Source organism: Rosa chinensis, chromosome 6 (genome assembly GCF_002994745.2).
Source record: "Rosa chinensis cultivar Old Blush chromosome 6, RchiOBHm-V2, whole genome shotgun sequence".
NCBI lineage: Eukaryota > Viridiplantae > Streptophyta > Magnoliopsida > Rosales > Rosaceae > Rosa > Rosa chinensis.
This window is the reverse complement of record NC_037093.1, coordinates 16,214,634-16,240,876: the sequence shown is the minus strand read 5'-3', so window position 1 is coordinate 16,240,876 and position 26,243 is coordinate 16,214,634. Positions and strand designations below refer to the sequence as shown.

Here is a 26,243-nt window from a genome sequence, read left to right as displayed (position 1 = left end):
CCTTAATTGTTGAGGTATTTCTACTCATTTTATGACTTTGTCACAGTTGAGAAAATTAATGGGTGTGTTGAGGAGGTGCTACTGCCAAATTTTGGTGGCTATTGGAGTTGATGGCGGTGGCGGCGGCTAGGACAGCTTTTTAATTTCAATTTCTGGCCAGTTAAATTCTATAATTATCATAGAGCTTATATATGAATTTTGGTAAAGTTTTGAATCGATTACAAATTTCCAAAGATTAGAATTTCGATTATCGATAATTGTGAATCCGATTGTCAGATTTCCTCCATATTTGTTTTAGAATCTGTAATCGACGAGTGGACAGTGTTGGTGAAGTTTGGTTGGTTATCGAAGAGGATTGAAGGAGTTGAGATTATGTGATTGGGTTGAATCCGAGAAGTAATGGAGATAAGGATTTTCGGGTTTCGATTAGGTTCGTAATTATTTATTCGAATTGTCGTTTATGGAAGTGTACTTGTGTATAGGATGATATATCGAGTTACCGCTTGACGAAGGAACTCGTTTGCGTGGTCGCCAACTAGTACTGTGAGTGGACGTTTGATTTTGAATATTGATGCATGCATTTATTTCTCTAAAGTAATGCTTTATTTAATTATCATCTTTTATATTTTGAGCATATGATGATTTTCTATCGATAGTGATTTTGGTTTTTTGATTATAAAGTGATTTCAGATTGATTTGTGTTTTGAGATTTATGAAATATTATAAAGTGATTTCGGGAATGAATTGTTTTCGGATTTTAAATGGAATTTTTGTTGAGGAAACGATTAATCTAATTATCCTTTTATCGTGTGGGACACTCTGTTGATTTATGTGACTCGTTACGAGAATTTCCGGGTACGGTTGGGAATCGTACCAGTGTTTTTTTTATATTCGCGGGACTTATGTGGAAGCCTTATAGATTTACTGGATTTTGAATGGTTTTTACCCACCAACCTGGGTCGATATATTTTATTGCTAGCTTGCCTATTAGTACTCCTCCCTGCTTACTATGTGTTCATGGGTGAGTAGAGCAGAGCATGGGATGCTCCAGAGTGTGGGACACTCCAACCCGAGCTTATGAGGCTCCCTTCTTTCATATGGTGATACTTCTTCCCCATATCTTATCATTGCTTGACTAGCGGGGCTAGTCCGATTTTCACTGTAGCCAGCGGGGCTGGTCTTATCTTCTTGAGAAACAAGATTTCGGTTTTACGATATATTTTTCTAATGTTGTGACTAGCGAGGGTAGTCGGTTTATCGTTTTGAAATTCTTGGATTTAAAGCTAAATGTGTTTTCTAATTGTTGCATGGATCGGTTTTTAATGAAATAAATGTGGGAAAGTATTGAATCCTTTTTCTTTTAAATTGTTTATTTTTGTCCACTCACGCTAACGTTTTTCGTCTATTTTCCCTTAGGCCTTTCGGTTTCTAATGCCCAGTTTGCAGGCGTTATTAGTTGAGGTCGGGCGTACATGGTTCGAGGCATAGTTGACTAATAGCTTCCACACTTCTTTGTTTGGCTCTGATCTATTGTGGGTTAATGTTTTGGGTAGTCCACTTTAGGGGTGACTGGCCAATTCTCAGTAGAGTTATCTCTAAGGTGAACCCCGCAGTTTGTATCTATGATTTTTGTGTGTTGACTTACTGTAATAACAGTATCACAGTTTACAAATACTAGCTGTGAAAGAGTAGAAATGATCTATACATTAGGACAAAAAAAAAACTAAACGATCGAGATGCTGAAATGCGATCGAAAAACAAGCCGACAATAAATCCCTAAAAATGGCCAAAAAAAAGAGATTCCTTAGTGGGAGGGGCCTCTACACACATTTTCACACGTGTAAACATAAAGGCAAATGATTAGATTTTGATATGTTTTAATGTTTGCAGAGACATCATTATGGTATATATAAATCTAAGATCCACCCAAAGTTCGGGTATTTTGATTTAGACACCCTTAACGTCATACTTGGCTGAATTCTTCAAATAGGCCCAAATTTTAAAATGGGCTTCTTTTCTGTTTCCTTGTGAATCATGATCCTTGATCCCTAAAGTTTTCTCAATCCCAAATTTGATGTGGAAACCCTCAATGTACTGAGTGAACTCCAAGTCTCAATTTTCTTATCTAAATCCCGGAGACACGCATCAAAGTCTATTTCCTTATGAGCGCACCAGATTTTAAAATGGACAGCCGCAGCAAAAGCCCAAATTTGGCAAGGACACCCGAGAAAAGATTGTTGGAGGCCCAAAACTGAAAAGGTCCTCTCAGGAGTATTTGCCACTTAGGAGCGTCCTTGTTCACTCTGGGTGTCCGCATTTTATCGAACAACTGGTGTGCGGCGTTATTGTTCTTCAATAGCAAAAAAAAGGCCATCACACTCAAAAGCTTGCTTCTTGTTTGTTCTTTGCACGTGCCACTGAAGGGAAAGCACTTCGCATTTCATCGCGGTCTGGTAATCACAGCACTTCTTCACTCTTGTTTTTTTTTATCTCTTCTTCTTCTAAATTCTTGAACTTGTTGGTTTGTTTGAATCGGTGCCTTGGAAAGGAAATTTGGAGGTTGGGACTGGATTTTTTTTGGCTTTGGTGTTTTGAAAGAACACAGGGAGGATAAGGAATTGTGTATTGGTGCTTTGGTCCTTTTCTTTTTCAACAATTCTCGGTGCATCATGCATGTTTTCCTTTCCAGTTACAGTTGGTGAACTTCAGTGATGGTGCTTGCTTCTGAGTAAATGAAGGCAATTCTAAATGGTCTTGACTTTTACCTTTCCAAAATATACCAATTCACCATCTTTTGTAAATCGAACTCAGTGGCTGGCTACTCAATGCTTGGTAGTTGCCTATCGAACTCTCGATAAGTTTGGAAACTACTGAACAGTACCATGTGTTTGAAAGCCAGCCACAATGAAAGTTCAGTAGCGACCAAACTTGCCAAACAGTGTTTCGATTCTATAGGAGTTAACCTGTGGTGAGTTCAGGGAGAATATTGGACTGTGCATTTTCAGTTTATCTTGAAATTTATTTGACCCATTTTTCTTGCTTATGTTGCAGGTGCTAATGCAGTTGAGTTCATCATCAACCACGCTGAAGTTTCAATAGCTTTTGTTCAAGATAACAAAATCCCTGCTGTGAGTTATTTTCCAAACTATTATGTCATTATCATAACTAGATATATTTTTGAAGCCAGTGATGTATTATATTTCGGTACTAGAACCTTCACAATCCAATTTTGTTGTAGTAAACATGATATAATTAAATACAAAGACCAACTTGCCTTGTATATTTTGACCCTTTGATTGTTATATTGGTTTCTTCCTATTGTGGTACTCCATTTATATAAAATTTATTCCCCTCTCCTTTCATGTTTTCTAAGATCCTTGGGTTGTAATTCTTTCTGCAGATTTGATCATGCTTTCCAAACTGTTCTGCGCATATAAAAGGTAGGTCATATACTATTTCCTTAGATACTTGAAATTCGAGGTCCAAGTTGTTAGGATTGTATCTAAGGTATACATCTATGTTGTTCAGCAATTGTCAGCTTCACAAATGTTTCTAGCACCCAAAGACAGAAGATCTGGGGGTATCTTGCTTTTCGTGGGAGGAATTCTTTTAGTTGGTAATTTCTTAACACTGTTTATCTCATATAAGATCTTGTTTTACCAAAGTAATTTGAGCAATATAAAAATTAAATCATGAGTAAAGAAAAGCAATATAAAAATTATATCATCTTTCATCTTCAGAGAATATGTCAGAGGCAATCTTCCATTACAATCTTCCTGTTATGCTATCTCAGCAGAAAAACCCATCTAGGGATTTGCAACCTCCGCCTCCACAGCCACAACTAGCTTCAAATTTATCAAGCTGATAAGCATCCATTCTCTACAAGGTGATTATTTGATTTCCAATTTGTGTTTTCCGATTCTATTTCATAATTTTTTCTACGTTGAGTTGTATGTTGTCATGTGTAATTGGATAATTGTAGAGTTAATGATCACAGCCCCATTTCATTCTGGAATGGAGGTACTTCTAATTACGATATTAAGCACATCCATATGATTTTGATTGACTTACATGGAGATTATCTGAAATTTACAGTTGGCTTTGAAATCTTATGGTAGCTAGGCATAATTTCTTTTCTGTTGAGATGTTATATCAGAGGGTCTCATAAAATCAAAGTATGGAAGAAATTGCTCGTACAGTAACTGCCTATATTATGAGGACTTGAATTACAAGCCTTCTTCTGTAAAGTTTGCACCAAGCAATAAGCAATACACTTCAATCATAACCATCATTCTCCCACTCATACCCCACTGACGTCATTTCCATATCCTTCTATTTTCCTTCCCTGCCAAGCAGAACTCCCTACCTCTCTATTCCTCTTACTTGCCAAGAAAGAGTTCTACTATTGTGTTCTCAATGACATGGTCTTTCCACCTTAAAATGACTCCCTTTCACCTAACTATGCACTAATATATACCCTCCCCCCTTCTTCACCTTATGTTCAACTTCTCCACCTTAGTACCGTACTCTCTCTCAATAAACCAATCCACAAACACATCAACAGTAAAACAATGACACCCCAATACCTCCTCATTATTCTTTTTCGTGATCTTCTTCTTCCATTTGCACATAATTTCTGCTCAATCTCCAGCAGTCGCATATTTGCTTCAGATTGCTTATAGCTGCATATTTGCTATTCCTTTTGGACCAGTTTTCTTTTAAGTTCACAATTAAGGTGCAGAAATAAGACAAATTGGCGTCATCACTGAACATAGAACATTTGAAAATATATTGAGAACTTGCAATGCATGTAAGAGGCAATATTTAGTCCCAAAAAGTTTATCACTTCCAACAACGAGACATCAAAAATGAAATTGTATAGAAATAGAGTTGTGCATCTTTTGTTAATCGATCAGCATATTTCACTGTATCATTTGGGCAGAAGAATGATTAATCTGCAAGAGCTTTATGTGTTCTGCAGCTTTGCATTAGAATTATGCATGCAATGGATAAAGTAAACCAATTCTTTTCTCTAATTGAAGCTCTGATGTGCCCTTTGACCTCGTAGTATCTCCTCTCTTCTAACCATATTGAGTCCAACGATGTGTCTTCTAGCTCATGGCTCTCATCTTTTTCCCACCAAATCCCAGGCCTGTAATCATTTAAAGTTTTGATGCAAAGCTGTGGGTCTCTCTGTTCTAATTGAAATTGAATCCTGATCTGATATACCTTTCATAACTTACGTGCTAAATAAGGCTGAGATATGTAGATGAAGCAAAGACACTGTTGTTTTTGCTACTCACAATGTCCGGCAGTAAAACTCCGATGCTGTAAACATGTGGTTCCTATGCTTAATCATTATGTATTTTCATGTTCGAGGGCAATTTATTGCTTTTGGTTTCCAAATAATTATGAATCAATATGTTTTTGACTCTACATGACACCATGATATTATCATCTATGGAAAGAATATTTAATTACTTGCTAAATTATCAAGAGGGAAAGAAACAGAATGATAATGTACCAATGTGACAATGTTCTATATGGGTTATTTGATGAAGTAGGGAGATAGTTTCTGGCTGTTTACACCTGTTTATTTGTGTTTGCAGTTGTATTAGACATTTACAAGATTAGATGTATCACCTAGAAGTGTCTCTTCTTACAAAAATGTAGAATAAGAAAAAGGCTGGGAAAGTGTTCTTTTACTGCATCAGGTTTGTGACAGCTACCTTGGCGTAAGGGCGGTTGAATCCTCTTTCTGCCACAACAGCTCTCTTATCTCCTGTCTGCGTAATTGGCTAAGACCTTCAGAAGCTGAGTTCTTTCAGATTTGGGAGCTTGTCATGTTTCGAAAGAAGATGGAGAGAGAGAGAGAGACATCATAGTTAGAAGAAGAGGAAGAGGAAGAGGAAGAAGTTTTTCCATCATCCGTCATAGCTTCAATTTGGTTGAATAAATTATAAAATGCAACAAAATGCATGAGTTCCTCTGATTTTCCTGAGTCCTTGATGCTTTATTTTTTGTTGAAACTTGGAAATTGAGTACCTTATTATGAGAGTTGCTAGGTCTGAAGACCACTAAATGCTGAAGAATGGAGTGGATTTATGTTATTTTGCATATGTATGGTCAAATAATGTTCAAATGTAGTGTTATGAACCTTGATTCCAGGTTGTCAAATAGCACTGGTAGTAGTTTATATATCAAGCTCACTGATTTAGTTTAATTTTGAGACATTGAACTGTAAGAGTCGGTATGACATATTAGAATCTGCTTCTTCTTGGCCCCGTGGCTGGTATGCTTAAATAGATTCAGCTGTGTATGCTTGAGCTTTTGGTTAATTTTATGCATCTGATGATGTTTTTCTGTTTAAAAAGGCATATGTCAGATTTTGGTACATGCAGAAGTGATAGGTGTATTGTTTTGTTGTGTTACTAAATTGTCCTTGCAATTCCATAGAAGTGGTCATTATATGTGTACATAAAAGTTTTGTTATGCCTGCAGATTTAAGTTTGTTTTTTTTGGAATAAACAATACTGTTGAATGCAGAAGAACATGTATAGCGTTTATGTAGAGCTGGATGAAATTAAAGCATTCAAGCTCAGGACTGAATACAATAGCAAAGAAGAACTATCTGATAAACTTGATGAAAGCAAACTGAGCAGCTCGGCAAGGTCCAGGAGGCAAGTTTGAACAACCTTGTAACGGCTACTTATTTATGTATAAACATCCTTCTATTTGTTTATCTATTATTCTTTTTTTACAAGATAAGGTTAATATCTTTCTCTACAAGATAAGGTTAATATTCCTAAAATCTAAACAACCTCCTTTCTTTATTCTTTACCTTGCTTGTTGGTCAGTCACTTCCACCCATTCGTTGGTCAATGTGAAATGCTCTTTTCTGTGGTCACGTGACTCGTCAGTCCACTTTGTCTAGAGGCAAAAATTAAAAAAAAAAAACAAAAAGAAGTTGAAAACTGTGATCAGTGCGTGCCTATTGAGAGCCCCTTCTTCATTTCACCAGCAATTAAACAACTCCTCAGATCTAATGGCCATCCAATCGAGAGCTTCTTCCTCATTCTCTTCTGTTCATTTTTCCACCCGTTCATACACACACGATGTGTTTCTGAGTTTCAGGGGCGAGGATACTCGCTACGCTTTCACAGGTCATTTGCACAGGTATTTGGTTCTCAACAGGATCAACACCTTCATAGACGATGAGCTTACAAGAGGAGAGGAAATATCACAAGCACTTGTCCGAGCCATTGAAGGATCAAAGCTGTCCCTTATCGTCTTCTCCGAAAACTATGCATCCTCAAAGTGGTGCTTGGATGAACTAGTTCATATCCTTGGATGTAGAAGATCAAATAACCAAATGGTTCGGCCAATCTTTGACAAAGTGGATCCATCGGACGTAAGACACCAAGGAGGCAAATTTGGTGAGGCAGTTGCAGAGCATGAGCGCAGATTCAAGGATGACATGGACAAGGTGTTAAGATGGAGAGCAGCTCTTTCAGAAGCAGCAAATTTATCTGGGTGGCATTTCTCGGGCGGGTATATCATGCATGCTCTTAATCTAGTGTGTGATTATTATACAATACTGTTCTTTTCCGAAGTAGCAAGGTTTATTTTATCAAATGTTTCATTTGATTTTAACACGGCAGGTATGAATATGAATTTATTGATAAAATTGTTGAAGAGATTACCGCACAAGTAAAAGAACCTATCTATTTGGATATGCCAAAGTGCCAAGTTGGGCTAGACTCTCGGGTAGAACATATACTTGAAATGTTAGATGTTGGCGGAAGTGATGTACGCATGGTAGGAATATGGGGAATTGGCGGAATAGGGAAGGCAACAATTGCTAAAGCTGTTCACAATACAATTGCCCATAAGTTTGATGGTAGCTGCTTTTTGGCAAATGGTAGACAAGGTTCAGAGCAACAGGGAGGTTTAGTTAACCTACAAAATATTCTTTTGTCTAAGATTGTGGGGCAGAAAGAATTGAAAATATACAACATTCATGAAGGAATCACTTTGTTGCGTGAAAGGTTGAGAAATAAAAGGACTCTCTTAATTGTTGACGATGTGGATAATTTGGACCAGTGAGAGAAATTAGCTGGGAGAACTGATTGGTTTGGTCACGGCAGCAGAGTTATCATAACAACAAGAGATAAGCATTTGTTGATTGCTCATCAAGTGAAACCAATATACAAGGTTCATGAACTAGGTCATTATGAAGCTCTTGAGCTCTTCAGTTCAAATGCCTTCAAGGATAATAAGAATTTGGATGATAATGAGAAACTGTCAGTTACTACTGTTGTTAAATATGCTCAAGGGATTCCACTTGCACTGGAAGTTTTAGGTTCATATCTATGTGATACCTCTATACATAAATGGCAAGCTATGTTAGATGGTTTAAAAAAAAATCCTCCTAGGCGCATTCAAGATATTCTCAAGATCAGTTATGATGGACTACAAGATACAGTGCAAAAAGTTTTCCTTGACATTGCATGTTTCTTCAAAAGTCAAAAGATAAATGACGTGATACAAATACTTGAAGGTTGTGACCGCATCAACCCCGAGCATAGTATTAAAGTTCTCGAAGAAAAGGCTCTCATATATATTGGTGGATATGGTCAGATTTGCATGCATGATTTGCTAGAAGAGATGGGAAAAGTTTTGAAAGAGTCTACAGAGCCTGGTAAGCGAAGCAGATTGTGGCATCACAAGGATGTGCAGGACGTTCTAACAGAAAACACTGTAAGTAGTTCCTACATGCTCAGATTTATATATATACATGGGAGTCAGGTCAGGGTGATTCTCTATGTCTGTTGTTAAAGAAGGAATAAAAATAAAAACAGTTGTTATTTATTATTAAAGTACTTGCTTCGCTAATACAATTGCCCTTTTCATACTAGGGAACAACTAAAATTGAGGGCATAATGGTAAGATGAAAAATTGCCCATAGAAGATGTGATACACTTGAGTCCTAAATGCTTCAAAAAGATGAAAAATCTTACAATCTTTATAAATGTCAATGGACTGTTTTGTGGAGAGGTTGTTGATCTCCCGTGTCAATTGCGGTTATTTGATTGGCCTAAATATCCACTAGAATATTTGCCCTCCAATTTTAATACAAAGAAAATGGTTCATTTTAGCATGCCTTGCAGCCGCATCTCACGCCTTGGAGAAAGATTCAAGGTATTTATAAATTTTCAATTATTAAATTCTTCAGACCTTACCAATATCCATTTGATTCTTTTTCTGCTTTGTTATGACAGAGTATGCAAAATTTGAAATCCTTAAATATGAAGGGATGTGAATTCTTAGCACAAAGCCCAGACCTGTCTGGAAGCCCAAACTTACAGTTCCTGGATCTAAGTTGGTGCACAAGATTAGTAGAGATTCACCCTTCGGTTGGATACCTGGAAAAACTTGTTAACCTGAATCTTGAAGGATGCTCTAAACTAGTGATGCTTCCTGGAAAAGTCAACTGGAGATCCCTGGAAGCCATTGATCTCGACCTCTGCGCAAGGCTGGAGAATTTCCCTGAAATTGTGGGACAGATGAAATACATGACATCCTTGATTCCATTCGGCACTGGCATCAAAGAATTGCCTTCATCCATTGGATATCTAATTAACCTTGAAGAGTTGCTGTTGCGTGATTGTCGAAACCTCACATATCTACCTTGCAGCATTTATGAATTGCAAAATCTGAAGAGCGTTTGTTTGTACGAGTGCCCAAAACTCGTAGGATTCCCAAATGAGGTGGACTTTGAAGTGCTTCCAATTTACTCAAAGGTTTCACATCACAACCGTAACTCTTTATCAAAAAGAAAGAGACGAAATGCAGGCAGTTCATTGGAGCCAGAGCCAGACACTAAATACAATTTGGCGCTTCCTTGGCTAAATCAATTCCATGTGACTCAATGCAATTTGTCTAATATTGATTTCCTCGTGTCCCTTGATTGTGCATCCACTTTAAATGAACTTGATTTATCAAGAAGCCCTATTGTTATTCTTCCTGAATGCATGATCAATAAATTTGTCAACTTGTGGGAACTCAATTTGAGAGGCTGCACGAGGCTCGAAGAAATTCCAGAGCTCCCACCAAGGATTGGCCGGTTGTATGTGAGGGATTGTGTATCATTGGAAAGAATGTCAAAGTTGTCAAACATTTTGGAGCGTAGAGAATCACAAATGATTGAGGAGATGGACTTGACTAATTGCTGGAGACTCTGTCAAAATTTGGTTCAGATGGCAAACAAGGAAGATGATGAGGTGCACGCTGATCTCTTCTCTCGACTCCTATCTTCTCAGCAATTCAAATTCACAATTACATTTCCAGTTCCAAGAAGCGGAGTTCCAAAGTGGTTCAGCTGTCAAATGGATTTCAAGGGGCATCGACGGTTTGAATTTTGTATTGAAACACTTGCACATTTCAAATGGGACAACACAGGATTGGCTCTCTATGTCGCTATTGATCAAAAGCTGCAAGATACTTCTGCTGTTTTCTCTTTTGAGGTCTGTATTCACATCAATGAAGTACTTGTTTCAAATCTCTTCCCACAACATGTTGATCATGTGTGGCTGCACTATGTTCCATTCCTTGAAATGTGGCGATTTGGTTATATGCGTCCATTGCCACCTTTTATGTGTCGAGTCATTATTTATCAACATAGTCACTCTGAGGCGTCCTTAAAAAGTGTTGGGGTCCACCTTGTAATGCCACCCAATGAAGACGTTTGTATGAAGCTAATCTGTTCAGAGAACCTCACCAGCAAATTTCTTGGTGGTGAAGTTTATAAGGTATCGTTTCCTTCCGTGAAAATTTCCTGATTTCAGAGATAATAACTGACATTTGTAGCAAAATGGAGGACTAACGTCTGAACAATAATGCTATTGCAGAACTTCTGGGAGAATTATCATCCCAAACAAAGGACTGACTGCAAAGAATTATATACTGATGCACAACTGGAGTACAAAAAGCTGTAATTATTACTAATATGCAGAATAGCAAATGTCTATGGGCCAATGTGATGAATACAGGTTTACATTTTCAAATTCTCCCTTTCTTTGATATCTTGGGAATTTCAAAATTGGTTTTAATATAACCTCTTTATTGGCATTCTCCAGTAGTGTGGATAGAGTTTAACTAATTTACCAAGCCCGGTTCCATGTAACTAATAAATGCAAAATTGCATTAGTGAAATATTAAATTTTTAATGTTGAAGCTTGATCTAGTGCACTAAATCTACTTCACTAAACTCATCGATGAACTTGTAGATGTTTTCTCTTCCGATAGCCACTGTCAAGGTCTTCTATTTTCTGAGTTTGTAGCATTGTTTTCTGAATTTATTTCCTCATTCAAGAAGTAAAGAGTCTAGATCATGATTGTTTCAATTGATCACAATGCCAAACATATATTTACGGTGTCTGGTTAGAATGATATTTAGTTGAAGTCATGTTTCAAGATATGGAAATCAAGTTTATTCACATGCAGTGTTCAATATATACGATTTAAATAGAGTTTCCTCTGGTGGAACCATACACAGTTCCAATATGCATACAACTTATCCAGCTCATCAGTTGAAATTTTGCATTTGCATGTGCATTGGCAGTCTTGTTTTAAGCTACTGAAAGGTTTAAATAACAAGAAGTTGGGATATCAGAAGAAAGGTCTTCCAGAAGACGAAGCACCACCTTGCCTGCACAAGCTTGACTTTAAAAAGGTCAATAATTCTATCCTTCATCATTCCATTATTTGAAATAGCTGGTTTTAAATTCACACAATGTGCTGCTTTCTTCTTTTAAGAACACAAACTACAAGAAATATAGAAAACTGAGAATGTGGTGTCCCAATTGTTGTTTTTGTTTACTAATTTGCTTGCCTGCATCTCAAAATATCAATCACAATCTACACAAAATGGATTTGTTGCTTTGCATATTATGTGTCCTTCTGGTCAAGTGTATTTTCAAAGCAACCAGCCTCACTACTAGAATTCTGTTCATTTACATCAGTCCAGAACCGATGTAAAACTAAATTTTGACCGATGTCTTTGTGGCTGATGTAAAAGATATGGACATCAGTATAAGCGCGTTTTTAACCGATGTCCCAGACAACAACCAACATCGATTCTAAAAAAAAAATCGATGTATAATCGTTATAATCATCATATTTTTGTATGTTAGGTATGTCTAATTCTTCATATTTTCACATTTTATGCTTAATAAAGTATATGTCGAACAATATCTACGTGAACATTTGCATCGATTTCTATTCCAGAAGCGATGTCCAGTACACTTGTAGACATCAGTTGCCATGAGTATTGTTTGTTCGTGGACATTTTTACATGTAGCTTGACACATTATTTTCTTAAGAACGATGTCTGTATCTTTAGGCGTTATCGGTTTTTTTTTAAGGACTGATGTTTCATTTAACACAGCACATCGTTTTCATTTAAGCAAAACGATGTTCAATGGTTTTATGTACATCGCTTGCTTTTTCTAGAACCGATGTGTTGTTTCATTGTAGACATCGCTTTTGTTTTGTGAAATCAATGTGCACTGGTTTTGAGTACATCGGTTCTGCGGACACAACTCAATACATTAATAATCATAAAACATTGATTTTCATTTTGATACTGATTTCTAATCTCTCAAGTGACTTCGTTTTCCTTGGCATTACTGTTCTGTTATGCTTTTATATACTTCACTTCATTTTGACAAGCGTGATGAGCTAAGTTTGCATCTAGTTGCTGCTAGGAAAATAAATGCATTTCATAATCATCCAAAAATTGGGGATTTCCATTAATTTTCTTTCCAAATTCATGATTGAACATATGTCACAAAAGAAAACCCCAAAACCTACAAAGGCTAGCCTAGAAACATATGAGCAACAATCTACAAAATTTCAACACCAAACTTTGCCTCAAAGCAAAAACTAGCCTCGCTCAAAATTCATCTTGGTAGTCAAGTGCAAGAGAAATATGTATTAAGCTAAAGGTTCACATGAAGTGAAGTTAACAGCGGTAACCAGACCAATGTGACTAGATCACCTTATCAGGCTTGCCCATCCATTTCACTTCACACCCTAGCTCTTCATATTTGGCAGCCAAATATTTGACAACTTGTAATCCAAGGCCCTGCAAGAGAATGAAAAAGTCAGTTTCACAGTGCAACATAAACCTAATGACAGTAATTTTTGGTATTACTAAACTAAACAAAAAGAAATACCGACATGACTGAGCTTAAAAGGTACTAAAAAGGCAGTGAATCTCAATACACATAATTCAAATCGGAATACCAAGTGAGAAAAAGCATGACCACTTTACCTTATCACTATCATCTCTCATCACATTAGTGGTCAAAGCCATCAACTTTTTCTTGCTACGCTCTGGCATTTCTACCAAGCTAATCAGCACAAAACCCAAGAGAACCAAATGCAAACGCAAATGCACATCAACATTCAAATCAATATTTTGCAAAGATAGTCTCGATAATACTCAAACATTCTAAATCTGCACAGAAAATACTGAAAATTTCCACTCCAATTAAGATGCATGATGCCTCACCCCTCCAATTAAGGTAGCGAGGATACTGAAGAGGAAGGGTAAGATATAGAATCTAACTGAGAGTAGGATGAGCTCAATCCGGTATCCATCCTGCCATAGCTGCTTGAAATTTGATCCTTGTTGCTGGTTGCTAGAACTTCCTGAAAATATAGAAGAAAAGAATAGTGTGTTTAAACTCGAATCTTTTCTTACTAAAGATATTACTCAAAAAATTTGTTGTTTCAAACTTGTCAAAGACTTAACTCAGATACTGATATTTGATAGAAAAATATAAACCCAACTGATAGTAGTGATATAAGTGCGAAAACAAGCAATTATATGAAATTAATAATATTTCATCCAAAAAAAAAAAAAGGAACAACAAATGAAACCTCCTTTTCCTTTATTTATCTTTTGTTTATTCAGTATAGATGGGCTTTTTCTGTTCCATTGGCTTCCATTGGCAAGCATACCTGAATCAGTTGTTGAGCCGCCTGAACCTGTGATGAGGTGCCTTTTATTTCCACTGTAGTTTCATCAGGTAGTCCCCTGCTCTCTTGTACAGTTAACAAGGCTCCACTACTACGACGAATAAATTCAATACTCCTTCCTTCAACCCCAATAATGTCCTCAGCATAAGACAGAAGAATTTGCTCTGTTTGCATAAGCTGATTATAGAATGCAGCAGAGAAAATACTGTTAACATAGAACAGAAAAATACCCCAATGATGTCCTCGACATAAGACAAAGAGGATTTGCATTGTTTGGGTAATCTCCCTATAGAATGCAGCAGAGAATATATTGTTATCAAGATTTCATACATAGAACAACAAAATACAAGACTGAAGCAGAATCAATCTCAAGATTACAGGGTTCTTATTGCTTGTGTAGCCCTATTCACACTAATAGTTGTTTCATGAACAACAACAGAAATTCAGAGTATATATAGAGAAACTGGCATATGCAACACAGCCTGACACATTCTGGCACTATAGGTTTCCAATTGACAACAATGTTTCACAATATCCCCTACATCAAGACATTTGTTCTCAAATACACCGAGTCCTTTTGTAAAACATACAACTATCAGGTTCCCCATACCATTAGCCATTGCTGGTTTGTGCAATCTCCTTAATATTTGTTTGTTATCAACTTATGCACAAAAGACATAGAGAAATGAAGAGTATTGCAATTCTATCACAACCTTCCTCAGTTGGTTTTTTATTTACATTATCAATGTCTACTACTACTTGATGCATGCACATTCCACAAGCATTTTGTCTTTCTATTTGCTGCATCTCTTTGGTGCGTTGCTTGTTCTGCAGCAGGCTGACCAACAACGTACACAAACATGCCTAAAAATTAGAAAATATCATTTTGCACATACTACAAGGGTCAATGGTGCAAAGTGAATGGACTTTTGGCTAAAATTGGTAGCTGTGGAGATTACGGGGGCAAGGATGCTAATTTGAGGATTTAGGTTGAAGCGCAGGTCTGATAAAAAATGGGTGGTTACTTATCTTCTAAATTTATTGTTTCTTTCGTTTATTCTAACTAAGGTTCCTTTAGGAGTTCCAGGGTGGATTACAGATAGGGAAATCCTCTTACACTTAGTGGGTAGATACAGTATGTAGAAGCTTTTTTTTTTTTTTACTGCAACGTAAATGAGCTTTGTTACTGCAACGTAAGAAGTATAAGCTAAAAGGATGAAACAGTAAGAAAGACGAACCTGAGTAACAATAGGAGCACCAGGACGGCCAAGTCCTGAAGAATGCATTGAAGAAAGAGAAGCCTCTTGTCCATAAATGGAAAGTCCAGAGGATGGAGTTGTGATTCCAATTGCGACTCACGGCTGAGAAACAAAGATTCCAATTGCGACTCACGACTCACAGCCAATTCCAATTGTGATTCCAGTTGTGTTCCTTTGCAGTGTGTGTGTTTGTAATGATTGACTTCAGTTCAAATTAACCAACCTTCCACAGTCCATCACTTGCTAAGACAGCAAACTGTGTCTCATCATCTATCGTCTCCGACATCACAAAAGGTTGAGAACTTAAATGTTTCTTCAAGCTCTTGTCACCGAATGCCCGTGCTACAGCCAACTGCCCATCAACACGTGGTACATCCCCTGAATCCATCAGAACATAATGTCACAATCCCATTACTACAATAGTTGGAACAAAGCATTGCTATGATAACCCTCAGGACTAGAGAATATGTCAATTATTGGTAATCAATCTCAGGCATGGAAGCCATTCTGAAGCAAATTAGGTCTCTAAGGCCAAAAGAATTCATACTTCCTCACTAAACCCAAACTAGTCTGTCTAATAAGGGATCACATCCAAGTAGAGGGTCACTTGTCCCTGATAAAAATAAGTGGATATCAACAAATTTCTTCTCATATGAAAAGCCAAGCAAGCTCAGTCCAAACAACAGAGAACTTTTTCATGTGTTTTCAAACCAATGAACCTGTATTACCTGGAAAGTTTGATACTAAAAGCCTAATGTCTACTCAATTATTACAAGAGCTTATCTTGAACCACAGCATGAGGGAACCTGAAAGTTAAGAAAGGTATTGTTGCCTGCTGCATATATTACCTCTTTCAAGATATTATTGAAGAGATTAGAATGCAAGTATTCAGGAATTTCATGACTCAAATGCCCATCAAAGATTGCAAATAGTCCTAGCTCATGGTCTTCAATTTGCTTAAACTGTGCAACAACATAGTCTTCCATAGCATGATGGGATTTTCCCTTTACCAAGTGGTAACCATGCATATATTATGTGACATCTTGCTCTTACCTTTGCCAGAGTCAGGGTCCGATGGACCTAAAACTTTTTCCTGCAATAAGCAAACTCAAAATGAGTTTCTCAATCTGAAACAAATCAAAAAATGAACAAACAACCGGCGATAGTGCTCAAAAAACAACATCAATGGTACAAAATGAGCAAGAGAAAGCAAAAACTTCATATTAGGGGAATCTAGTTTTCAAATTGCAAGGCATCAAATAACCCACTTGCACAAAAGCATATGACAAACATTTATAATAGCTATCCAAAAGCAGAACTAGAATATTAGTAGTTTTAACCAATTCAATGGGAAATATCACATTCCTGACAAAGCAACCAAATACTTGAACTCAATTATAATCGGAAGTTCAGAAATCAAACCCTGCCACCCTATCTCAGCAATTAATCAAAGCTAGAAACTCTAAACGCATCATATTCTTTTTAAATATGCTAGTCTTGGCTCTGGTACTCTTTTTATTATTCTTCATATATTTGATCAAAACACTAAACTTCCAGGCAACAACTAGATCTTCCACTAAACATTACTTACGAAATTGACTTGTCTAGTACATAGAAAGGGTATTATTCCTGCAACCTCATCAACTGAAAGTAGCAAAAGCAAAAGCAAAAGTGGGGTTTTGACTTTTGACACATCAACACAACCTCCTGCAACATCCATAAACCCAAACTATCAACAATCCAGAGTGGACTTCCAGATCTAAAATTAGAACTACGAAAAGGACAGAAACACACACAGCAAAGAAGTTGCAGCACCCAATTCAGACAAATGGGCTATTCTCAATCACCACATACAAGGATCTACAAGTAGAAGACTTTAGCCAACATGGGTGTTGCTGTAATCAAATAGAGAACCACTCATATGAAGATTGTTCAAACCCATGAAGGGAAATACGTCACGGATGAAAAAAGTCCAACTTTGTAACCATACCTTCATCTTGTGGAGGATTTCCTTGCCTGTCATGGCTGTCCTGATGTGGAGCTTAATATTGTAATAATAATAATAATAATAACAACAACAAAACAAAAACTGGGGGGATTGGAATTGGAGCACGGTGGCCAAGAAATGGAGGGGGGGGGGGGGGGGGGGGGGGGGGGGGTTTGTATGAAGGCAAGTGTTCAGAGACAGGGATGAGGATGATGGTGGTGTTCAGAGACAAAGACATAGTTCCAATACAGTTTCTCTACAACCGAACGATTCCAAACAAATCTAAAATCGGAAATCAAAAAATCTAGTTCACGATAGAGCTTAAAAGAAAAGCGAAGTATCACGAAGCTTACCCTTTCTACAGGCGAGCTTTCGCTTTTCCTTGCAGAAGACCCTATACACCTTGTCCTTCAACGAGCTCGGACAAAACGCTTTGGAGGGCGAACTGTGAAGAGTTGAAAAGGGTTTTGGAGGAATCAAAATCAACTCGAATCCCTCAAGCAGAAGAAATCGAATTTGGGTTTGGCAGGGGGAGGGCAGCAGCTGGAGTTGATGAGGACGTCGTCACCGTCGTAGTGGGAGGCGCGTAAGATGACGGACTGGACGGAGTCGATGCCGAAGCAGCCGAGGAGCTCTAGAATGGCGGCGATCGAGTTCGAGTAAGATTAGGGTCCAGAATGGAGGTTGAGTTTGGGAGGAGATCCAGTTTGCGGTGAGTTTAGAATGAAGGAGTCTCGCTAGGGTTTTCTGTTTCAGTTTTGGGGTCGGGCGCAATTTTTTTTCTAAGTGTGAAAGTTTTGAGTTTTAGTACCCGCTTCCTCATTTCACTTAAAGACTTAGCGCTTTTTGCAAAAATAGGTTCCCGCAAATTTTCAAACAAAACTTTTAACACCGGTCATTTTAAGAACCGATGTTAATGGTATACATTTAAATCGGTATTTTAGTAAAACGATGTTAGATTACTTTTTTACATCGTGGGCAAGTCTGACCGATTTAAAACATGCGATGTCTATGAACAGATTTCTAGTAGTGCCTCTTCCGACTTTAGCTCAGAAACCAAAAATTTTCCCCTGAGAAAAGCAGGTATTGGAAACAATGAGTAGAGGGAATTGCTTTTATGCTATGTGCCTATGTATGGGTTACAATAGAACAAATGCATCTAGTATTCACTTGTACTCTGTATATGGCCATTTCAAATATGCAGATGCTATTGGTCATAATAGGTCCTTATTGGACCTTTTGTACTTGTATTGGAATAATGTGTTACTGGTCCTGAACTATGATAAAATCTAAGACTACTTAATTTCAATCAAGATTCTCAAAGAGAGGAAACTGAGTGATGATGGTGATTAGAGAGTTCTGAAGTATAATGAAACTCAGATCTCTAGCTACTTAATGAGTTAATGAAATAATGCTCTAAATTTGTCGAGAATTGAAGGACAATATTTTCGTGTGATTGAGCTCTTCTAGAGGTTATGTAAATTATGAAGAACATTGAGGTGCTTGTTGATTTACATAAGGTAATAATTTTTCACTCCACCACCAACCATAGACATGAACTAATTTTCTGCCAAAATAAAGCACATTTTATGGGCTATCTATCCATTCTTTACAACATGCTATTCCCTGATCCATTATTACCAGATGTGCATATGTTCTTTAACGGTTGAAAACAGTTTATTACACCATGCTTTGCACCATCCATCCATTTGTCAAATACTACAGTACAAAATGTGTATAAGTTACAGATGACTAGAAGGATTATTACACAAACCTCACTCAAGCAGCATCATCATCTAGAGGCATACTAATCAGTGTGCAAGTAAATGGGATAGGAAAAGTGAAACCCGTACTCAATATGTGTTTGGTTTCAAAAAGATAGAAATGGAACCCATATTCGGTGCTCATACTCAGTATCTCAATGATTAATTTCAAAAAGATTTTTATGTGTCCCTAGAGATATATATTGACATGTGTAAACAAAAGGTAGACGATTGGATTTTGACATGTTTTAACGTTTGCAGGCACATCGTTGTGGTATATATAAATCAAATTGCCCCCAGTGGATTATTGCATTAATGGAGGTAATACTGTATCTCTGATTTTCAGATTTATGCACATCATGCAAGACACTTGAATGAAGAAGCTATGTTGTTGAGTGTGAAAGCGGTTGAACCATTGTATCTGATATTGGGGATTGGGTCTTACTAGGATGAATGTGGCTTTCTAAGTTTCTGGTCTTATGTTTCTATTTTGATGTTTTACAGGCCTGTAAAAGCCTTGCCATTACATATGTTTCACTTTATGACACCCTCAGTTTGCTCCCACTTTCCTATTAGATAATTCTCCACGTATAATACTTATAACATTTTCCACTGTCATTTAGTGAACTTTTAAATGTTCTTGACCTTTTCTTTTTCTAAGACTAGCGCTTTACCCTCTTTAGAAGTCTGGACTGAGCCCTGTACAATTATCGAGTAAGAAATGCTCGGTGGTTGCCTACCAAGCCCTCGCTGACAACTTAAGGTTCAATAGGAAATTAGTACAGAATAACTATGAAATGTTAGGTAGCCAGCCTCTAAAGGCTACGAAGAGAGTTGATTAACCAACCAATGAACAGTGTTTGAATTACATACAAGGTTATAGCCTTGTAAGGGAAGTTTTTGTCATTATCATAATTAGTTAGATGGTTAATTAAACACACTGTTGTCTAGCAACTTGTCTTATATTATGGTACTAGAATCTTCATAATTCAATTTCGTTGTACTAAACATGAGCTATGTTCCAAGACTAACTTGCCTTGAATATTTTGACCCTTCTTTAATAATTATCTTAGTTCTTTCCTTATATGGCACTTTTCTTTTCTATATAACGGTATAACCCCACACTAGGACTTCTCTCTACACTCCTCAGTAGATGAATTTGTTAGTTGATCTTTGCACTAAGGTTTTATTTGTTGACTAGTTCCTCTCTAGTTTTCTGAAGCTGTTTATATCTTAATTTCTCTGGTTGGCAGATTTGGGTTTATGGGAACAATTTTGAGGCGTTTCTTGCTGCTGTGGTGGTTTTGGAGGACAGGACAGCTTGCTGAACATCATTTCATCAATGACTGTAGATCATTGTGTCAAAATCTGAGGGCAAAATATGAACTTTGAATGAGCTATATATATAGTAGTATAGGAAACAGCTAGTATGTCAATAATTGTCTAAATTCCCTGTTGCTAATCTCATGCATGCACTACCGTAATCCGTAATGTTTACTCATCTAGTCATCTGACATAGAATGCATTCCTAGAGTTTCGAGAGGATACATGCAAGATTGGCTGTCCCACTGTCTGTGCTGCTGCTGAAATTACAGTTTCGAGTCTTTATAGCAGCGTTGTGGTGTTGCCTCAGATGCTGCCATGACAACAAGATGCCACGACAACAAGATGCAAACCTCTCTACGTAGGTAGCGGTCCGTGAAGATTGTTCTCAGAAAGGTTTGGTGATTGGTCAATCAGCAGTCATGAAAGGTGATGATGAAGACCTTGAAAGTGGAAAACCAATTGCATTCGCTTCAGAGAATAATCTCCAAATTATTTTCTAGTCCCAGTGTCTGATCACTAAAGCTTCCTGCTGCCTTCTGTTCTTGGTGACTCGTGTAAAACAACATATACAAATCAAGCTCACACTAATTACATGTTAAATAAAATAACCTTAGAAGATCAAGCATATCATTGATGTCCATGGTGGAAGCCATTGATCCAGCTGCATATATATATATATATATATATATATATATATATATATATATATATATATATACTCGCCAGAGAGGTAGAAAGAATTGGGGAGCTCGCGAATTGGGGTTAGAAAGGGTTTGAGAATTGAGATCGCGAATTGGGGTCAGAACGGGATCAGAATCTTGATTTAATCTCAGCCGTCGAACCTCATTAGAACAGATCCAAGGGCTGCTAGCCTATCCCTTAAGTTGGCAAAAAATAGGGATCCCTCATTGGAAGGGGACTGCATATATATATATATATATATATATATATATATATATATATATATATAGAGAGAGAGAGAGAGAGAGAGAGAGAGAGAGGGAGGTATATATATATATATATATATAGAGAGAGAGAGAGAGGGAGAGAGAGAAGGCTTCCACCACTAAGGGATCCCTTTTTTTGGTCTTTTATAGGGATAGGCATTAGACCAACTTTTCGATCATATTTTCACATCTTAACCATTCAGTTTTTAGGTCTTAATGTATAGATCACTTCTGCAAATTTTCAGCCAAATTGGTGATCGTTAAGGTATCCAAAACTGTAATTTACATGAACGGACCGAATCTATCAAACCGGAACCGTTTGTGTTTATAATAGTAAATTGCAGTTTGGATGCCTTAACGATCATCAAATTGGCTGAAAAATTTGCAGAAATGATCTATACATTAGGACCTAAAAACTGAACGGTTAAGATGTGAAAATATGATCGAAAAGTTGGTCTAATGCCCTATCCCTATAAAAGACCAAAAAAAAGGATCCCTCACTAGAAGGGCCCTATATATATATATATATATATATATATATATATATATATATATATATATATATATATATATATATATAGCAAGGTTCTAAAGAGGACGTCCTTGCTATAGTTAATTTGCATATGGGTCAAGCACAGCCGTCCATTTCTTTAAATGAAATGCAACGGCTCAGAACAATCTCCTTGAAAACCAAAACGCAGGTCGAACTAATATGTTCCACAACGATCAACTGTAGACTCTCCACTTTGGTTGCATCGAAGTCTCTGGTTCTGGTTCAATCAATTCTCCACAATCACTTCTCATCTCGTCTCCAAATACTAGAAAGAGAACTCAGGTTGCACGATTGTTGCAACCGAAGCTTTATTTTTTCCTTTCTTTCATGAAAATTGCATCTCTCTTATGGTCCCGACATCCCTTGGAGTTTTCGCGCCAAAAGTTGCAGACTTGGAAGCAGAGAAACACATCTACAATATGGATTCTCTCTCTTTTCTGATTTGTTTGATTTCCAATTACAAAATCTAGGGTTTTTTTTCCCATATTTTGGGACTTTTCTTCTTTCTGTTTTTGGGTTTGGTTTTTGTTTCGATTGTTGATCTTATGTGTGCTTTTCAGTTTCAAATAAATGGAGTAAGAGGATGATCAAGTTTATATTCCTCAAGTAAAGGCAGAGTTGATGCCTAAATTATACCAAGAGTTTGAAACAATAGATGATATATGTTGCTGCTTTCTACAATAGATATGCAAAAGAAGTAGGGTTTAGTATTAGAAGTCATTCTAGTGCGAGCAGCAAAGATAAGAAACAACTTACAAGGAAGGAGTATGTCTGTTATAAGCAAGGAGATTCCAAAGTTGAAGGAGAAAAGCATAAGAGAGGATTACCAAAAGTGGGTTGTAAAGCAAGAATTGCAGTTGTGAGAAAGAAGGAGTCTGGAAGATATGCAATCTCTGTATTTGTTGAGGCTCACAACCATCCATTAACAAGCCCACCTAGAGTACATTTGTTGAGATCTCACCGTCGTGTTTCAGAAGTTAACACAGTTCTATCACAGCAACTAAGCTTGGTGAATGTGGAGAAACATCAACAGTTTGAATTCTTTGGTGTTCAGGCAGGTGGCATTCAAAATATTGGTTTTATACAGCGTGATCTATATAATTATGGTAGAACTTGTCGTGAAGAGAAAAAGAGGTGTGATGGAGATCTACTGTACATGCATTTTGAGAATGAGAAAGAAAAAGATTCTTCTTTTGTCTATATAATGGATGGAGACGAGGAAAACAGAGTAACACGGTGCTTTTGGGCTGACTCAATTTCAAGACGAGCTTATAGCTTTTATGGAGATGTAGTTATCTTTGATACTACATACAACACAAATCGGTATGGAATGATTTTTGCACCATTCACTGGTGTTAACAATCATGGGCAGGCAATCATCTTTGCTTGTGCATTCTTGAATGATGAGACAGCCGATACTTTTGTTTGGTTATTCAAGGAATTTCTGAATGCTATGCCAGGAGATGCACCAAAAAATGCCCCCAAGATGATCATTACCGACCAAGATCCTGCTATGACTAATGCCATTTCAGAAGCACTCTCACAAACATTTCATAGATATTGCAGTTGGCACATTCTTAATAAATTTTCTGAGAAGCTAGATGCGATTAAATATCGAGATTCCTACCAAGACTTTCATAGCTGCATATGGAATTCAAGTAGTAGAGAGGAGTTTGACTCAGGATGGATTGAAATTATTGAGAAGAGTGGGTTGAGTGATAACAAGTGGCTGGAGTCGATATACGAATTTCGTTCATCATGGATACCAGCATATGTCATCATGTTTTCTCAGCTGGAATGTCAAGTAGTCAAAGAGCAGAGAGTCAACATTCTTTCTTCAAGAATTATGTTTCTAAGTGGAATTCATTGGTGGAATTTAAGAGGGGACTTCTTCACCAACGACATTATGAGTTAGAGGAGGATCATATTAATATTGATAAGAAGGCAAAAACTATCATGTCCCTTGACATAGAAGATCATATGGCCAAGGTTTATACACGTAAACTATTTTATGAAGTTCAAGAACAGTTGAGAGAGGGCTTCAAATATAAACTTGAACTTGTGTTTGAAAATGTCACTCAAGAACAGTTTAAGGGTATACGAAAAAACATTGATACTTGTAAGTCTCGTGAACTTACTTATGAAAAGAAATCTGATTTTGCATCATGCATCTGTAGAATGTTTAACAGTCAAGGTTTCCCATGTCGGCATGTTTTGGCATATTTGATTAAGATCCAAGATGTTGATAAATTGTCTATTCAGTACATCTTGAAGAGATGGACTAAAGCTGCAAGACATAGAATTGTGTTAGATTGTAATGGAATGGAGAGAAAAGATAACAAAGCTTTACTTGCAAGGAGGACTAAACTATTCCAGCATGCTACATATGCAATTAATTGATAAGGTTATGGTGAGTGATGAGGCTACCAAGCTGTTTATGGAAGCATTGGATGCTTTTTTGGAGAATATTAAACCATTAATTAGTATTGCAGGTGGAGAAACTGTAGTAGATTTGGAGACCGAGACCAACAATGCTACTATTTGGCATGTTTTTAATGAACCACATCAAGTGAGAGCAAAAGGGTGTGGGAGAAGGTTGAAGAAAGGAAAAGAGAAGAGGAAAGTTAAGGTAAATGTCAGTCAAGGTAGGCAATGCCATGGATGTGGACTATTTGGTCAGTCACATGACAAAAGAAATTGTCCAACACTTCATGGAAGGTAAGATACCTGTGTTTGATATTATTGTTCATGGCAACATTTTTATCGATTGACATTGATGACTTTATTTTGTTTATTTATGTAGACCTGCTATTGATGAAAATGGAGATTCAAGTTCCACTAGTATGGATGAGGATAGTTGTTCATCATCTCATTTGGCAGAATAATGTCTCAAACAGATTAGTTCACTAACAGAAAACATGCTCTTTAAGGTAAGTTTTGAGTTTTCTATATTTGGTATTTTTTTGGATTTTGCATCTAATTTGGTCAGTTTGAGGGATATTGCTACTGTGCTTGTGTTTGATTTGTTCAGAAATAGCATTTGTTGATTGGTTTTGAATTTGTTGAGAAATAGCTACTGTGCTTGTGTTTGATTTGTTCAGAAATAGCTATTGGTTTTGGTTTTGAGTTTCTTGAGAAATAGCTACAGTGCTTGTGTTTGATTTGTTCAGAAATAGCTGCAGTAGATTGGTTTTGAATTTGTTAAGAAATAGCTACTGTGCTTGTGTTTGATTTGTTGAGAAATAGGTATTGTGATTGATTTTCAGTTTCTAGGGATATTGCAACTGTGCTTGTGTTTGATTTGTTCAGAAATAGCCTTTGTTGATTGGTTTTGAATTTGTTGAGAAATAGCTACTATGCTTGTGTTTGATTTGTTCAGAAATAGCTATTGGTTTTGGTTTTGAGTTTCTTGGGAAATAGCTACAATGCTTGTGTTTGATTTGTTCAAAAATAGCATTTGTTGATTGGTTTTGAGTTTGTTGAGAAATAGCTACTGTGCTTGTGTTTGATTTGTTGAGAAATACCTATTGTGATTGGTTTTCAGTTTGTTGAGAAACAGCTATTGTGATCTTCATTTACAAGTTTGGTTTTGAGTTTATTGAGTCTGTTTGATTCTGGAGGTTTTGGATGCATTTATAAGCTATTGTGCAGGTTTGATTCTGCAGGTTTTGGATGCACTGATCAGTTTATGGGAAGACGATTTTGTCGTCTCTTCGATTCTGCAGGTTTTGGATGCACTGATCAGATTATGGCAAGGAGGTGTTTTGGTGGTCTCTTTGATTCTGCAGGTTTTGGAAGACATTTTGGATCATTTCAAGATTATATGGTAGAGTGAGGATCATAGTGAATTCATTATGTAATGGTTTCAATTGTGGATACTCAATTGTTGCTGATTTGTAATGATTCCAGAAAATGAGGTATGGAATGACTTAATATGCAATGTTAGACTCAAAATGTTCCAATCTGGAGCAAAATGACTTAATATATTGTGTTAGACTCAAAATGTTCCAATCTAGAGCAAAACTTTAACATTGCATATTGACTCAAAATGTGGAGCAAAATGACTTAATATACAATGTTAGACTCAAAACCATGGCATCAGAAGTTCAAATTTGGAGCAAAATGACTTAATATGCAACATTTGTCAATCAGATACAGTATACAAAGACTAAAGCCATTTCATCCCTTCTATAATTCTGTAGAGTACAACAAATGAGAAATAGCTTAGCAAGAGCAAAGCTCTGTGATTCCAAAAAATACACATTACATTCACATGTTCTATACACTGTGATTCCAGAAAATGCACATTACATTCACATTACATTTAGTGTTTACTACTACAAACATTCCACCAATGACCAC

General features: G+C 36.9%; 2 protein-coding genes and 1 pseudogene across 8 annotated transcripts; 2 read left to right on the top strand and 1 right to left on the bottom strand.

The window, feature by feature from the left end:
• Positions 1 to 2,317: 2,317 nt before the first annotated feature.
• On the top strand, positions 2,318 to 11,174 carry LOC112171919 (annotated as a pseudogene).
• Positions 11,175 to 12,785: 1,611 nt separating this feature from the next.
• Positions 12,786 to 18,167, bottom strand: LOC112170916 (RNA-binding KH domain-containing protein PEPPER-like). 7 transcript variants are annotated; one of them, XR_005801534.1, is made up of 7 exons: positions 17,646 to 18,167; positions 16,359 to 16,398; positions 15,285 to 15,683; positions 14,029 to 14,223; positions 13,577 to 13,716; positions 13,337 to 13,415; positions 12,786 to 13,147 (listed from the first exon to the last, which is right to left on the bottom strand). XR_005801534.1 is itself a non-coding variant. In XM_040508242.1 (5 exons), the coding sequence occupies exons 2-4, from the start codon at positions 15,356 to 15,358 to the stop codon at positions 13,585 to 13,587; spliced, it is 510 nt and encodes a 169-aa protein (XP_040364176.1). In that variant the 5' UTR covers positions 15,359 to 15,683; positions 17,646 to 18,167; the 3' UTR covers positions 12,786 to 13,147; positions 13,337 to 13,584. The 7 variants fall into 7 exon arrangements, 3 of the variants coding, with proteins under 3 accessions (XP_040364176.1, XP_040364175.1, XP_040364174.1); XR_005801533.1 differs by lacking the exon at positions 17,646 to 18,167 and adding exons at positions 16,154 to 16,267; positions 17,296 to 17,439 and having other exon boundaries at positions 13,337 to 13,716; XR_005801532.1 differs by having other exon boundaries at positions 13,337 to 13,716; positions 14,029 to 14,251.
• A 4,369-nt stretch (positions 18,168 to 22,536) lies between these two features.
• Positions 22,537 to 23,796, top strand: LOC112170915 (protein FAR1-RELATED SEQUENCE 5-like). Its single transcript, XM_024308183.1, has one exon. The coding sequence runs from the start codon at positions 22,537 to 22,539 to the stop codon at positions 23,794 to 23,796; it is 1,260 nt and encodes a 419-aa protein (XP_024163951.1).
• The last annotated feature ends 2,447 nt before the right edge of the window (positions 23,797 to 26,243 follow it).